The sequence below is a fragment of the Phyllobates terribilis genome, unplaced genomic scaffold (genome assembly GCF_046119375.1).
Source record: "Phyllobates terribilis strain yellow unplaced genomic scaffold, ASM4611937v1 Scaffold_9__5_contigs__length_417890890, whole genome shotgun sequence".
NCBI lineage: Eukaryota > Metazoa > Chordata > Amphibia > Anura > Dendrobatidae > Phyllobates > Phyllobates terribilis.
The window spans coordinates 57,863,983-57,879,124 of record NW_027362769.1 but is presented as its reverse complement, the minus strand read 5'-3'; the positions used below and the strand labels follow the sequence as shown (position 1 = coordinate 57,879,124).

General features: G+C 42.3%; 1 protein-coding gene across 1 annotated transcript in view; it reads right to left on the bottom strand.

The window, feature by feature from the left end:
- VPS8 (VPS8 subunit of CORVET complex) overlaps nt 1–15,142 on the bottom strand; it is a 170,889-nt gene that overhangs the window by 7,450 nt on the left and 148,297 nt on the right. The window contains exons 44-45 of the mRNA XM_073646517.1: nt 13,080–13,248; nt 9,840–9,887 (exon numbers count right to left, since the gene is read on the bottom strand). Coding sequence (XP_073502618.1) covers nt 9,840–9,887; nt 13,080–13,248 — 217 coding nt within the window. The remainder of the gene's footprint in view (nt 1–9,839; nt 9,888–13,079; nt 13,249–15,142) is intronic.

Genomic DNA, 15,142 nt, shown 5'->3' with positions numbered 1-15,142 from the left:
GGATTCAAGAATGAGATCTGTGAAACTCGTGGCATGGCCATGTCCTTAAAATTGGATCACAATAGGAGTAACTTAATGTGTCTGTTGTCTCTGATAAAAAAAAAAAAAAAGGCAGCAGATTGATACTTCACACGAATGTGTGAATGCAGCCTAAGTTGGAAATAACAGGCACAAAAGAAAATGTGAATATTTATTTCCCAACTTACTGACTGCTGGGGTCTGACCACTGGGACCCAATCTAAAGAACAGGGGCTCTGCAGAATGCAAGCTGAAGCTCGGTTCCAGCAATTGTCTATGGAACGGTCATAATTAGCAGAACCTCGTCCTGAATGGAGTAGAGGTGCGCATTGCTCAACCTCCGTTCCTTTGATTGCTGGAGAAAGTCGAAAACAGAGCTCGGCTAATTAATCCCAGCTCCATAGACAATAAATGGAAGGGAGATGGAGCAGGTGCACCGCCGCACAATTCAAGATAAGGCACCATTATTGTTGGCAGTCTCATAGATAATGAATGAAGCAGAGTTAGAGCATGCGCACCTCCCCTCCATTCAAAACAGAACTCTGCAGAGCTCCCCCCCTTGACAGGATTACTGGGGTCCACCCCAAGCGATCTGTAGGTAACCCCTCTCTTAGGAGTAAGGGATAAAGGTGTTTCCACAACTGCAATGTACCCATTATTCATAGAATAAAGGATATCTTACTAATCATTGGGAGTCCCAGCGGTCAGACACCTATTGATCAGTAAATTATCCTGATAACTAGCAATTGTGGGAATATTCCCAAGTCAAATTCTGTAAATGATCAAAAATATATATATATTTTTGGTTTCCATAACTTATATGAACCTGTTGACCCAAACGAGTCTCATAACGCCAGTCTTGGCTGAGCAGCACAACATATTTCATGGCTTTCAAATGAAGAGACTTCTTAGAAGCTATGGGACAAGAAACTGTGCTGAGGACCAGTGCAGAGGAGAAGCTCAGCTTATTAACTCACATGTAGGTCAACTACATGCTTATAGCTTGCCAACAAAACCAAAAAACGTGCAGGGAGCAGAGCAATTGCATCAATTAACTTTTATTAAGTGTAGGGTAAAAATCATAAATATATCCAACACAAGACACAAAGACATGTTGATGGAAGAGCTCATAGGGAAGCCCTATAATAAAATGACACCAGTCATCACAAAAATACATTATATGAATATGTATAGATCCAGTACTAATTATATTTTCACCTTTCTATCTCTATAATATATAATATACAGTGAAGGAAGTTATTATTTGATCCCTTGCTGTTTTTGTAAGTTTGCCCATGGACAAAGACATGAACAGTCTATAATTTTAAGGGTAGGTTAATTTTAACATTGAGAGATAGAATATCCAAAAAAAAACCAAGAAAATTACATTGTATATATTAGATAATTATTTCTCACTGCAAAAAAATTTATTTGATCCCCTACAGACCATTATGAGTTCTGGCTCCTACAGACCGGTTAGACGCTACTAATCAACTCGTTACCTGCATTAAAGACAGATGTCTTACATAGTCACCTGTAAAAAAGACTCCTGTCCACAGACTCAATTAATCAGTCAGACTCTAACCTCTACAACATGGGCAAGACCAAAGAGCTTTCTAAGGATGTCAGGGACAAGATCATAGACCTGCACAAAGCTGGAATGGGCTACAAAACCATAAGTAAGACGCTGGGTGAGAAGGTGACAACTGTTGGTGCAATAGTAAGAAAATGGAAGAAATACAAAATGACTTTCAATCGACATCGATCTGGGGCACCATGCAAAATCTCACTTTGTGGCGCATCATTGATCATGAGGAAGGTGAGAGATCAGCATAAAACTACACGGGGGGAACTTGTTAATGATCTCAAGGCAGCTGGGACCACAGTCACCAAGAAAACCATTTGGTAACACATTATGCCTTAAAGGTTTAAAATCCTGCAGTGCCCGCAAGGTCCCCCTGCTCAAGAAGGCACATGTGCAGGCCGATCTGAAGTTTGCCAATGAACACCTGGATGATTCTGTGAGTTATTGGGAAAAGGTGCTGTGGTCAGATGAGACAAAAATTGAGCTCTTTGGCATTAACTCAACTCGCAGTGTTTGGAGAAACAGAAATGCTGCCTATGACCCAAAGAACACCATCCCCGCTGTCAAGCATGGAGGTGGAAACATTATGTTTTGGGGGTGCTTCTCTGCTAAGGGCACAGGACTACTTCACCGGAGAATGGATAGAGCCATGTACCGTAAAATCCTGAGTGACAACCTCCTTCCCTCCGCCAGGACATTAAAGATGGGTCGTGGCTGGGTCTTCCAGCAAGACAATGACCCAAAACATACAGCCAAGGCAACAAAGGAGTGGCTCAAAAAGAAGCACATTAAAGCCATGGAGTGGCCTAGCCAGTATCCAGATCTTAATCCCATAGAAAACTTATGGAGGGAGTTGAAGCTCCGAGTTGCCAAGCGACAGCCTCAAGATCTGAATGACTTCGAGATGATCTGCAAAGAGGAGTGGACCAAAATTCCTCCTGACATGTGCGCAACCCTCATCATCAACTACAAAAAACGTCTGACTGCTGTGCTTGCCAACAAGGGTTTTGCCACCAAGTATTAAGTGTTGTGTGCCAGAGAGATCAAATACTTATTTCTCACTGCAAAATGCAAAAAAAATTATCTAATTTATACAATGGGATTTTCTATCTCTCAATGTTAAAACTAACTTACCCTTAAAATTATAGACTGTTCATGTCATTTGTCAGTGGGCAAACTTACAAAAACAGCAAGGGATCAAATAATTATTTCCTTCACTGTATACACACACACACACACACACACACACACACCTCATTAAATCAGATCAAAAAGTTAAATTTCATTTCTTCAATACAAAAAGTGAAACTCGTATATTATATAGAGTCATTACAAACAGAGTGATCTATTTCAAGTGTTTATTTCTGGTAATGTTGATGATTATGGATTACAGCCAATGAAAACACAAAAGTCATTATCTCAGTAAATTAGAATACTTTATAACAACAGCTTGAAAAATTATTTCAAAATCCGAAATGTTGGCCTACTGAAATGTATGTTCAGTAAGTGCACTCAATACTTGGTCGGGGCTCCTTTGCATCAATTACTGCATCAATGCGGCGTGGCATGGAGACCATCAGCCTGTGGCACTGCTGAGGTGGTATGGAAGCCCAGGTTCCTTTGATAGCAGCCTTCAGCTCGTCCGCATTGTTGGGTCTGGTGTCTCTCATCTTCCTCTTGACAATACCCCAGAGATTCTCTATGGGGTTAAGGTCAGGCGAGTTTGCTGGCCAATCAAGCACAGTGATACTGTTGTTTGTAAACCAGGTATTGGGACTTTTGGCAGTGTGGACAGGTGCCAAGTCCTGCTGGAGAATGACATTTCCATCTCCAAAAAGCTTGTCGGCAGAGGGAAGCATGAAGTGCTCTAAAATTTCCTGGTAGACGGCTGCGCTGACTTTGGTGCTGATAAAATACAGTGGATCTACACCAGCAGATGACATGGCTCCCCAAACCATCACAGATTGTGGAAACTTCACAGTAGACCTCAAGCAGCTTGGATTGTGGCCTCTCCACTCTTCCTCCAGACTCTGGGACCCCGATTTCCAAATGAAATGCAAAGTTTACTTTCATCTGAAAACAACATCTTGGACCACTGAGCAACAGTCCAGGTCTTTTTCTCCTTTGCCCAGGTAAGACGCTTCTGGCGTTGTCCATTGGTCATGAGTGGCTTGACACAAGGAATGCGACACTTGTAGCCCATGTCCTGGATACGTCTGTGTGTGGTGGCTCTTGAAGCAATGACTCCAGCAGCAGTCCACTACATGGGAATCTCCCCCAAATTTTTGAATGGCCTTTTCTTAACAATCCTTTCAAGGCTGCGGTTATCCCGGTTGCTTGTGCACCTTTTTCTACCACACTTTTTCCTTCCACTAAACTTTCCATTAATATGCTTGGATACAGCACTCTGAACAGCCAGCTTCTTTAGCAATGACCTTTTGTGGCTTACCCTACTTGTGGAGTGTGACAATGACTGCCATCTGGACATCTGTCAAGTCAGCAGTCTTCCCCATGATTGTGGAGCCTACTGAAAGACTAAAGGGACCTTTTTAAACGCTTAGGAAGCCTTTGCAGGTGTTTTTTTTTTGTTAATTATTCAAAATTTACTGAGATAATGACTTTTGTGTTTTCATTGGATGTAAACCATAATCATCAACATTAACAGAAATAAACACTTGAAATAGATCACTCTGTTTGTAATGACTCTATATAATATATGAGTTTCACTTTTTGTATTGAAGAACTGAAATAAATTAATGTTTTGATGATATTCTAATTTTGTGAGAAGCACCTGTGTGTATATATAAAGAACTGACCAGCACATCCTAAATGTGAACAGGTGCAAGCTGCAGAAACTGCATAAGATATATAAAAAGAAAGCGCAGCAGCACTCCATTATGGCCAAGATACATAAAGACAATAAAAACATTTGATCTAAACTGTGTTATTACTCAATGAACTTTACTTAAAAAAATGGAGGCTCTTAGCGCATAAATTGGCCAATTCATGTGTGCCCATCAACCGCTGCAAGGTGACCTCCCATCTGATGGGTACTACTCTGCCTACATGCCTCTCTTGGGTTATAAGCCTACATGGACAAAACATGTCACTTCTGGGCTAAAACACCTACAATTTAAATGGGCTGGTAGAATAGAATATACATCACCTGCTGGTCAAATGGGAGGAGTGCAAGGTCAGACAGGAGGCAGTTACAACCTCCTATAGTAATATGTAAAAAGATGGTGGTTGATGGGCACACATGAATTGGCCAATTTATGCGCTAAGAACCTCCATTTTTTGTAAGTAAAGTTCATTGAGTAATAACACAGTTTAAATCAAATGGTTTTATTGTCTTTATGTATCTTGGCCATAATGGAGTGCAGCTGCGCTATAATATATATATATATTATATATATATTTATTATACACACACACACACACACACACACGTAGCATGTTGCTCAGTGTTGGCTAATTTTTGGGTAATTCTTTTTTGTATTCCAAAACCCTTTTCGCTCATCCCCATTAACCCCTCCCCCTCCTTGTCTATTTTTTATTCGCTTGCTTTTTTTTCTTCTCTTGCATGTATGTTTTTTGGTTTTGTTGGTTCTGGTTACATGATCATGCTTTTGGACTAATGACTTTGCCTAGGGTTACTATTTCTGTTCTCATGTTTATGCTTTGGTAATTTACTCCACAACATTTGATCCATTAAAGGGAATCTTTCAACAGATTTTTTTCTACCTCATCTGACAGCAGCATAGTGTAGAGGCAGAGATCCCAATTCCAGCGATGTATCACTTACTGGGCTGCTTGCTGTCATTTTGATACAATCACTGTTTTCTCTGCTGCAGATCTAGCAGTTCTCTGAATTCTGAGCTCTGTATAACCCCGCCCACACCACTGATTGGCAGCTTTCTGCCCATGCTCAGTGTACACAGAAAGCTGCCAGGAGGAGGCGGGGTTATACAGAGCTCAAGAATATGATGGACTATATTGCAGCAGGTTTACCAGTCCTCTAGTGATAATCTCCTGCTGATAAACACCGATTTATCAAAACTGCAACAAGCAGCCTAGTAAGTGACACACTGCTATAATCAGTCTGTCTCTATCATGCTGCTCTCCGGTGACAGATTTCCTTTAATTAACAGTCCCATGCAAAGATTCAACATCCATTGAATGGTGCCCACCTCTAAGTCTCCAAATCTAATGAGATTGTACATTTGGCATTAAAGCAAACAAGATGCATCATGTCTAGCATTAAAGAAGGCAGAACTGATGCCAAGTTCATCAGTACTCCAACTCTAGTGGTCATCCTATAAGGAGACCAACTTTAGGCTTGGAGGACTAATTGCTAGTAAAGTCCGCTATCACTCCATATTAAAAAAGAGTTCTTAAAAGTTAGTTATCACAAAATCACATCTTTTATTGAGCCCCTTAGGGATGTCACTGACAATCTCGAAGGTGTCGATATTTAACACTATAAATCTTGTGCTAGAGAGCGAAACAAATGTAAATACATGGTGTTATATGGATGAGCGCGGTAACGCTGCATATTTTACATAGATTATTGGGAAAATGCAACTGCAGCCTATGAATATATTAAAGGAAACTTCTTGGCAGAGAGACTGAGTGATATTTGGGTGTACACAGGCACCCCGCACATTTCTATTATGCCTTTAAATATTTGCTTTTTAATAAAATATTTATGAACTGCATATTTTGCACTGGGATATGAATAAAAAATGAGATCTGCATCAGTCTGGGAGTCCAGAACATCTGCCAGCTTCCTTTCTCTTTTCCCTTCAAGGCTTTTTGCAGTGAGGGCAATTTCTGAGGAGATAAAGCAGTAAACAGGGGTGAAGAACGGCCATTTCAGCAGCTCCGTAATTGTCCTGTCTCAGGTGAGCTTTGCACAAGTTGGAATCATCTATTGTGCCGGGGACGGAGCTCGGGTCTGGAGACGACCTCTTATACATGCAGTATTGTGACTAAATGCATCACACCACAAGTAAGCAATAACGCACACCTCACATTTATAGGACCTTCACTATCTGACATTTTTGCCCTTTAACCGGTTACATACAAATATCCAGGCTTATCAGAGGTTTAGGATCTCATATATGTAATATACTGCAATGTTTTATGCTATATTTGTATTTTAAAAACTGCATAAATAGTATGGCGCATAATGGGCACACGCAGACAAGAGCAGGACTGCTCCATTTAACCTCTGAGCTGTACAGTGCCAATATATGCTATACCTGCAATGTCATATGGGTGTTGTCTTGGAGAAGTGTGCCTTACTCTATTGGATGCCACATTACAGAGGGTTTTCTCCACCTCTACGTATTACCATGCGTTTGATGACTAAAATGAGGCATTTTCTCCATGCACACTTAACAGCAGACTGTGGGAAAATGACTTAAAGGGGTTGTCCGGTCAAAATCGATAAGTCTGCAGTCACTCCGTTGTGACTGCAGACTTATGAATCCCCCCCAGCGCACGCAGTGTGCACTGCACAGATTCGCCAGTTTCTGGGCTGGGACCAGAGGGCATGTATGAGTTATACATACTCCCGGCCAGTGGGCGTGGCCTCACTTCCATACCTCTAGTCGGCCACACCCACTGGCCGGCTGCGTCACTAGATGGGGCACAGCCTTGCTCAGTACAAGTGTAAGGAGCGAGGTGGTGCCCACTGCCTGGGAGTATGTATAACTCATACATACCTTCCGGTCCCGGCTCAGAAACCAGCGAATCCTGGCAGAGCACAGTGCATGTGCTGAGGGGATTCATAAGTCTGCAGTCACAACAGAATGACTGCGGACTTATCGGTTTGGACTGGACAACCTCTTTAAATACTCAGCGCTTTAACCCTATAACAAGGCCGACTACAGCTGCAACTGTTTCCACTTTTAAAATTAGAACCTGATTTTGTCCTAGAAGCCAAGAAGTTTGTCTAGGGCTTCTTAAAGGGAATCTTGCATTAGATTTTTGCTACCCAATCTGAGAGGCGCACGATGTAGGGGCAGAGACCCCAATTCCAGCGATGTATCCTGGGTTGCTTGCTGTGGTTTTGATAAAATCTAAGTTTTATCTGCTATACATCTGCTAGATCACTAAATGCCGAGCTGTGTATAACCCCGCCCACACCACTGGCAGCTTTCAGTGTACACTGTGCATAGGCAGAAAGCTGCCAATGAATGGTTGGGGCAGGGTTATACAAAGCTCATGAATATGGAGGATTACATGACAACAGTTTTACTAATCCTCTAGTGATAAATCACCCACTGATAAAACAGTTACTTTATCAAAACTACAGCAAGCAGTCCAGTAAGTCACACTTCGCTGGAGTCAGGGTCTCTTGTCTTGACATTATGCTGCTCTCAGATTTGGTAGCAAAAAACAGATGACTGATTCCTTTTCATTCTTGATGATTTATACCAATGTCTGTAACAAGCTTTGTCCACAGAGTAGAGTTCAGGGAAGGTAGTAGTCACAAGTAAGCCACTGAGAAGTTCAACATCCCGTATACAAGTCAGAATATATTGGAGAAGATATTGATCAATACTTATATTCGTCACGGTAGTAAAAGTGTCTTGACAAAACCTTGGCAGAAAAATTCCAGAAACAGGGCAAAAGAAAAACTAAGAAACTGGCTGTACCTAAGCCTATACAACACCGTACGATCATGGTGTAAAGTCGGCTAATGTCCTATGTGATATCTATTAATTAACTTCTAAGGACACAACTCATAACATGACTTGGGCTACAAAACATTTTAATGTGGTACAACTAAATGAACGGTGGAGAAAAGACGGAAAGAAGCAAAAGCCCCAAAGGTTGTATTATCCACAAAGAGGTAAAAGAATATATGAATATTAACCAGCCATTCATAAATATGAATGACGCACAATGGTGGTGGCTTGCAGTATAAGGAATGGGTTATGGTGGAGGATTCTAGGAGTGCTGTCCTCTACTGAGGAAAATGGATTCCAAGAAGGTGATGAATCCAGATGTATTGCCTTACTGACGACAAATGCAGATACATATACTGGTTTTCAGCTCCGGCCCAGAACCTTCATCAGGTGTGATCCACAACCCGGGTGTAACTGCATCTGCCTTCCATAAAGCAATAAATCTGGATTCCTCACCTTCTTGGAAACAATTTTCCTCTGAAGATGACAGCGCACTCCTAGAAGCCTCCATCTGATTTCTTCATTATCCACTACCTGATAACTTTGTAATAGGAACAGTCGCAGCAGTCAACCATTAGAGGCGAGTGTATACTCATACATTCTATATGCTACCGTTATACACAGACTTAAAGGGAATCTGTCAGTAGGATCAACCCTCCTAAGCAGTCTATACGGCCATGTAGGTCATAGGAAGCGGAATAAAATGATACCTTGAAATCTGCGATCTGAGGTCTTACTCCAGAGAAATCCACATTATTCTTATATGTAAATGAGCTGTTCAGGACTATGGGCCGGACACTGATCTGCATAAGAATCAGTCTCCAGAGATTATTTTTAATGAAAGGGGATTTACCAGTGTGAGACAAGTAACTAACACAACAGCAGAACTGAACTTTGTCTCATTACAAACACATTAGGAGCTGCAGCTCTCACAGCTCTGCGGTATCGCAGCCCTGTCAGCCTGTGAGATGGAAGCTGAGAAAAATCTGCAGATATGTCAGGTATAATCACACACAGCTCTGCAGTGAGATCAGGAGAGCAGAGAGTGGCCATTACACATCACACTGGTAACTCCACCTTCTATTAAAAAAAAAATCTCTGGAGACAAATTCTCATGCAGATTTGAATCCGGCCCATAACATGGAACAGCTCATTTACATAGAAGGAAAACAGATTTCTCTGGAATAAGATATTGGATCGCAGAGATCATTTTATCCAGCTTCTTATGACCTACATGCCCTTATAGACAACTTGGGGGGTTGATCCCACTTACAGATTCCCTTTAATCCATCTAAACAAAGTACCACCGCCTATCACTTCTCCCTTTAGTTAACTTTTCAGAAATGTTTAACCAGAGTAAGTACATGTCCCAAAATCCAACACATTTGCTCCAAAGCACAATATCAAGTTTCTGCTGCGTATTTGCAGTTAAAAGTGTCCAGGGTCCGGACAGGGATTAGCCTCATTCACTAGGGCTAATCCAGGTACAGGTGCACACTCCATAGAAGTTTGTTGTTAAACACAGTAAGTGAACATACCTTTCTTGCAGGCTCATCACTGGATGGATTAGCAGAAGCAGTTCTCATCTGTTTTAATAAAGAGGAATTTGAAACAAATTTTAATGAGAATGTGGGGAAGAGGCTTACACATAAACAGCAGCTAAACACTATGGCGATCGGGATTCTTGGTAGCATACTGTGCTCCACAGTCATCCATTGCATTATCAAATATACAAGTTTGTAGCATTATCTGAACTGCTACTGGTCCAGCATGTTCCCAAATGAGGTCGTCTCAACTTCAAGGAAATTTGGCACCTAATCTAAGAGCAACAATGTAGAGACAGAAATCCTGATTCCAGCCATATGTCACTTATTTGGCTGCTTGCTGTAGTTTTGATAATCTCCTGATCATAAAACAGTGATTTTATCACTAGAGGACTAGTAAACCTGCAACCAGGTAGTCCCCCATATTCAGGAGCTTTGTATAACCCTTTCCGTGTGCATTGTGCATAGGCAGAAAGCAGCCAATCAGTGGAGTGGGCTGGGTTATACACCGCTCAGAATTCAGAGAACGGATAGATCTGCAGCAGAGAAAACTGATTTTATCAAAGTGACAGCAAGCAGCTCAGTAAGGGACACATTGCTGGAATCAGGGTCTCTGCCCTTATATTATGCTCCTCTCAGATGGGGTTGCAAAAATCTGGTGACAGATTACCTTTAGATTGCAAAGGGCTTGTAAAAATAGGCAACTTTGCAATTTTCCTCAAACTAAAAATTCTCTCCGTTCTCTAGATTTTTAATTCCACAGGTGCCTAGAATCCCGGCCTCCTCTGCAGTCTATCAACAGTGGCTGGTCTCTTAGGCAAGGAGCGCTTGCAACCACTGCTCTGAAGCTGGTCTTAATCTGATCAGCTTCAGTGCCCCTGCGCTACTCCGATATTGCTGCCTCTGCCTGCAGCATTCAAGAGTACACAGTATGAGCCAGCAGGTCAGTCCGGTCTGAACTGTCAATCAGCAGGACTGCACCGCCACCCTGCAAGCAGGAAGCTGGAAGCTGGGAGGCAGCGGATTCCTGGAGAGAGATGAAGACAAACCTACAAAGCTGATCTAGACCAGTAAAACCGATTGATTAGGTACAGTAAATCGGATTTTATCCATGTTCTCTTATGTTTTGCAGAATATTAACTTTCTGATTTCTCGGAATATCGAATCATCCATTTCATTACAAGCAGAAGACACAATGTTATTCTGACATAATGCTATATTGCGGAGCTGCATGCAGTTCTGGAGCCGCAGGTTGTCCATACCTACTCTATGAAGAACAAAAACATACGCAGGGTGATTCCTTAATATCCAGGATTAATAAGATTTAATAAGCAGCTTATTGTAATTTTAGAAAATGACGTTTCATTTGCAATCAGGCTTAATACCAGGTGACAACAGGCTGCATTTAGTGTGTTGGCGTAATCCATATGCCTATAGGTAACACATGCTAATTCTCAGCTGTTACAGCCCAGTTCAGACAGGAGTGTCTAATTCTGCAGACGTTAATGTCTCACATTTTGCCATCAGATACTTGGAGTGTGACAAACACTGCTGCCGGCTAAAAGATGTGATTAAAAAACCTTCTAAAATTCTTCCATGTTATCGAATTGGAAATGTATGAAAAAGAAGGTGACACAGGCAATTCACACGCTCCACAGCTAATACTGTACAACCTAGATTTTACATAAAATGTGCTTATCCACAGAGCTGGGGAGAAGTCGCCCTAAGGCTGCACCACCTAGCTGATATCATCTGGAGTTTGCCTTTATGAGGGGCCGCACGGTGGACACCCACAGTCCTTACCAGTATAACCCTCTATGGGCATTTCCTAAGGACCTGGCCATATATGCATATTGATGCAAACAGCTCACGCCTGCAGGTGACGGGAAGAAGTCTGTTTTGTCCATTTCAATGCCAACTTATATACAATAAAATAGAAACCACCCAAAAAACTGTAGGGAGCCAAGTCCGTTACATCCACTGGGTTCACAAACTTTTCACAAATTCAGATGAACACATATTGCAGATTCATCTCTGCATGGAGATGCAGAAACCCTGCTCAGTGGAGCATAAAAAGAAAAGAAAATGATGCCGCATAGTATAGTATATGTTTTTTCTTATTTTTACATCCATGTATGCCACTGTACAATGGCATTTGCCGTAGGTATAAGTCAGGGAATAATTCCAACACATAGCATTAGAATGATGTGAACAGAGCCCAACATCCACATGAATGCCAGGATCCATGGTTTCCCAATGGACTATTGCCCAGAGCATCCCGTTGACCCTGTCGGCGTGCCTTTTTCACATATGGCACCAGAATGCACTCTTTCCCACATAATGTAAAAGAAAATATAATTCACCACCACTGTCCAGGTTCCTGTTTCTCCATTCTGATGCTCATGTGCCCTGGTGGGTGCTGTCAGTGGAGGATATGGATCAGTGTGAAGGTTCCTTGGTTTTGTAGCCTATATGCAGAGAGCTGCAATGCACCGTCTCTGACACCTTTCTATCACTACCAACATGGACTCTTTCAGCAATTCCCGCTTATTGGACTGGATCAGAAAGGAAAGCCTTGCTCCCCATGTGCATCAATGAGCCTAGGGTGCCCATGACCTTGCCACTGGTTCACTGACTGTCTTTCCTTTGAGTCACTTTTGGTAGGTCCTACTGACTGCATACCAGGAACATCACACAAGACCTATTGTTTTGGAGGGGGCATCACAGTTTGGCCTTTGTCATAGTCATGCAGTTCTTTATACTTCCCAATTTTTCCTGCTTGTAACTAGAAACTAGTGAATCGCTTTGCGCAACCCTGGTGCTAGTCAGTGCGGTCTGGCCGCGGACAAGAGCTGCACAAATCTCCTGGGCTTCTGGGTTCACTGGCACAGTGTTCAACTCGCTAGTGTGTTATCTGTGGTGAGTGAGCACATGTGTCGTCTCTCCAGCCTGGCCAATCATAAGACGAACCCTGGGATCCCGGAGGGTAAGGAGTTCACACCTCCTGTCCCCTGACCAGAGAGCACTGACCTGGTGGACGCAAAGTGAGCTTGATCATCCCTAATCGTAACGCATTCTCAAGAAGCGACTGTTTTCTTGCTGCCTAATATATCCTACCCACTGACAAGTGCCATTGTAATGAGATCTTCCCGGTGATCTACTTCACCCTTCAGTGGTTTCATGGTCATGGCTGATCAAGGTATGTGTTGCACAACAGATAAAATCGCTACTGACCTGTACTAAAGACGCAGTTCTTCCCTTCTTCAGATCTGCCATGGTGTGACGACCAGACCGCCCTTTGCTGCTGGAATTACACTTGTAGCAGCTCCACTGAGTCTGACCTCCGGCTTCCACTTTGCAGTCCTTTCCCAAAAGACATACAGAATGGTACAAATGTCCGCAGCTACGGGAAAGAAAAACACTTTCACGAATGTATCCCTTTTGTTATTCATTATTGAAAAAAGACAGAATATAAAACATCAACAATAATAATGTAAAATGCCCACACATGCTCATAAAATACATAAATGTAAGTTATTCAAATCTGCAAAGAAAAAAAAATTCAGTAAAGGGTATTAAGGAATACAGTAAATGAACACATTGAGCGAAGAGCTATAAAAGCTATGAGCCGAAAACAACCTAGATTTTTCCAGAATTGTGGTTTCTGATAGATATAACATAAGAAAAATCATAAAGACACGTCTCAAAGCAGCAGACAGAGGCATCTAGAAATCATCAGCTGCAGGCTAAAAGCTCACAATCAGGGTTATAGCTGCAAACTGGGGAATAAATACTGTCCCTGATGATGGACTACACAATGCTAAGCTGTAGGGTGGGCAAAATCCCTAAACAGACCTCTAAGGGTCATGCAGGTCTATGGTACAGTAAATGCGGCTCAGTAAAGTAACAGAGGGTGTAAGGGTGACATACGGTCCCGTGTGAACTGAAGCGGTGGTTGCGCAAGCGCACTGCCACTCCATTAATTTTGAGTGGGACTGTCGGATAGCAGAATGCTTTACTTGGCGGTCTCTGGCATTATTGGAGTGGCATTCTCAACAACTGCTCTTTTCAAATAGGGAACATAAGCGCCCCCCTTCTGGTGATGTGTGAGGGTCCTAATATTTGACCCCAATGACCCAGTAATTGTCACCTATAGTGTGGAAAGGTGATAACGTCTTCTCACCAGAACATCCCTTTAACCATGAGAACAATATGATCTGATGAATGAAAAACTTTTTTTTGTAAAGAATAATAAAACTTTCGCCTTGTCATGATTAAAAAAAAAAAAACAATTAAAAGAAAAGTGAAGCCACAACAGTAGAGATCCATGTGCAAGGGACACCCGTACATTACAAAAATGTTTTCAGCACTGCAGCGGTGTCACTGACTAAAGAAAGCTGCTACAGACGGGAAACTTTGCGATACAAGTGTGGCAAGAGCTCAGCAGTTTGGGAGGGAGGAGAGCCATGCATGTATGTACAGTACAGACCAAAAGTTTGGACACCTTCTCATTTAAAGATTTTTCTGTATTTTCATGACTATGAAAATTGTACATTCACACTGAAGGCATCAAAACTATGAATTAACACATGTGGAATTATATACTTAACAAAAAAGTATGAAACAACTGAAAATATGTCTTATATTCTAGGTTCTTCAAAGTAGCCACCTTTTGCTTTGATGACTGCTTTGCACACTCTTGGCATTCTCTTGATGAGCTTCAAGAGGTAGTCACCGGAAATGGTCTTCCAACAATCTTGAAGGAGTTCCCAGAGATGCTTAGCACTTGTTGGCCCATCTGCCTTCACTCTGCGGTCCAGCTCACCCCAAACCATCTCGATTGGGTTCAGGTCTGGTGACTGTGGAGGCCAAGTCATCTGGCGTAGCACCCCATCATTCTCCTTCTTGGTTAAATAGCCCTTACACAGCCTGGAGGTGTGTTTGGGGTCATTGTCCTGTTGAAAAATAAATGATGGTCCAACTAAACGCAAACCGGATGGAATAGCATGCCGCTGCAAGATGCTGTGGTAGCCATGCTGGTTCAGTATGCCTTCAATTTTGAATAAATCCCCAACAGTGTCACCAGCAAAGCCCCCCCACACCATCACACCTTCTCCTCCATGCTTCACGGTGGGAACCAGGCATGTAGAGTCCATCCGTTCATCTTTTCTGCATCGCACAAAGACACGGTGGTTGGAACCAAAGATCTCAAATTTGGACTCATCAGACCAAAGCACAGATTTCCACTGGTCTAATGTCCATTCCTTGTGTTCTTTAGCCCAAACAAGTCTCTTCTG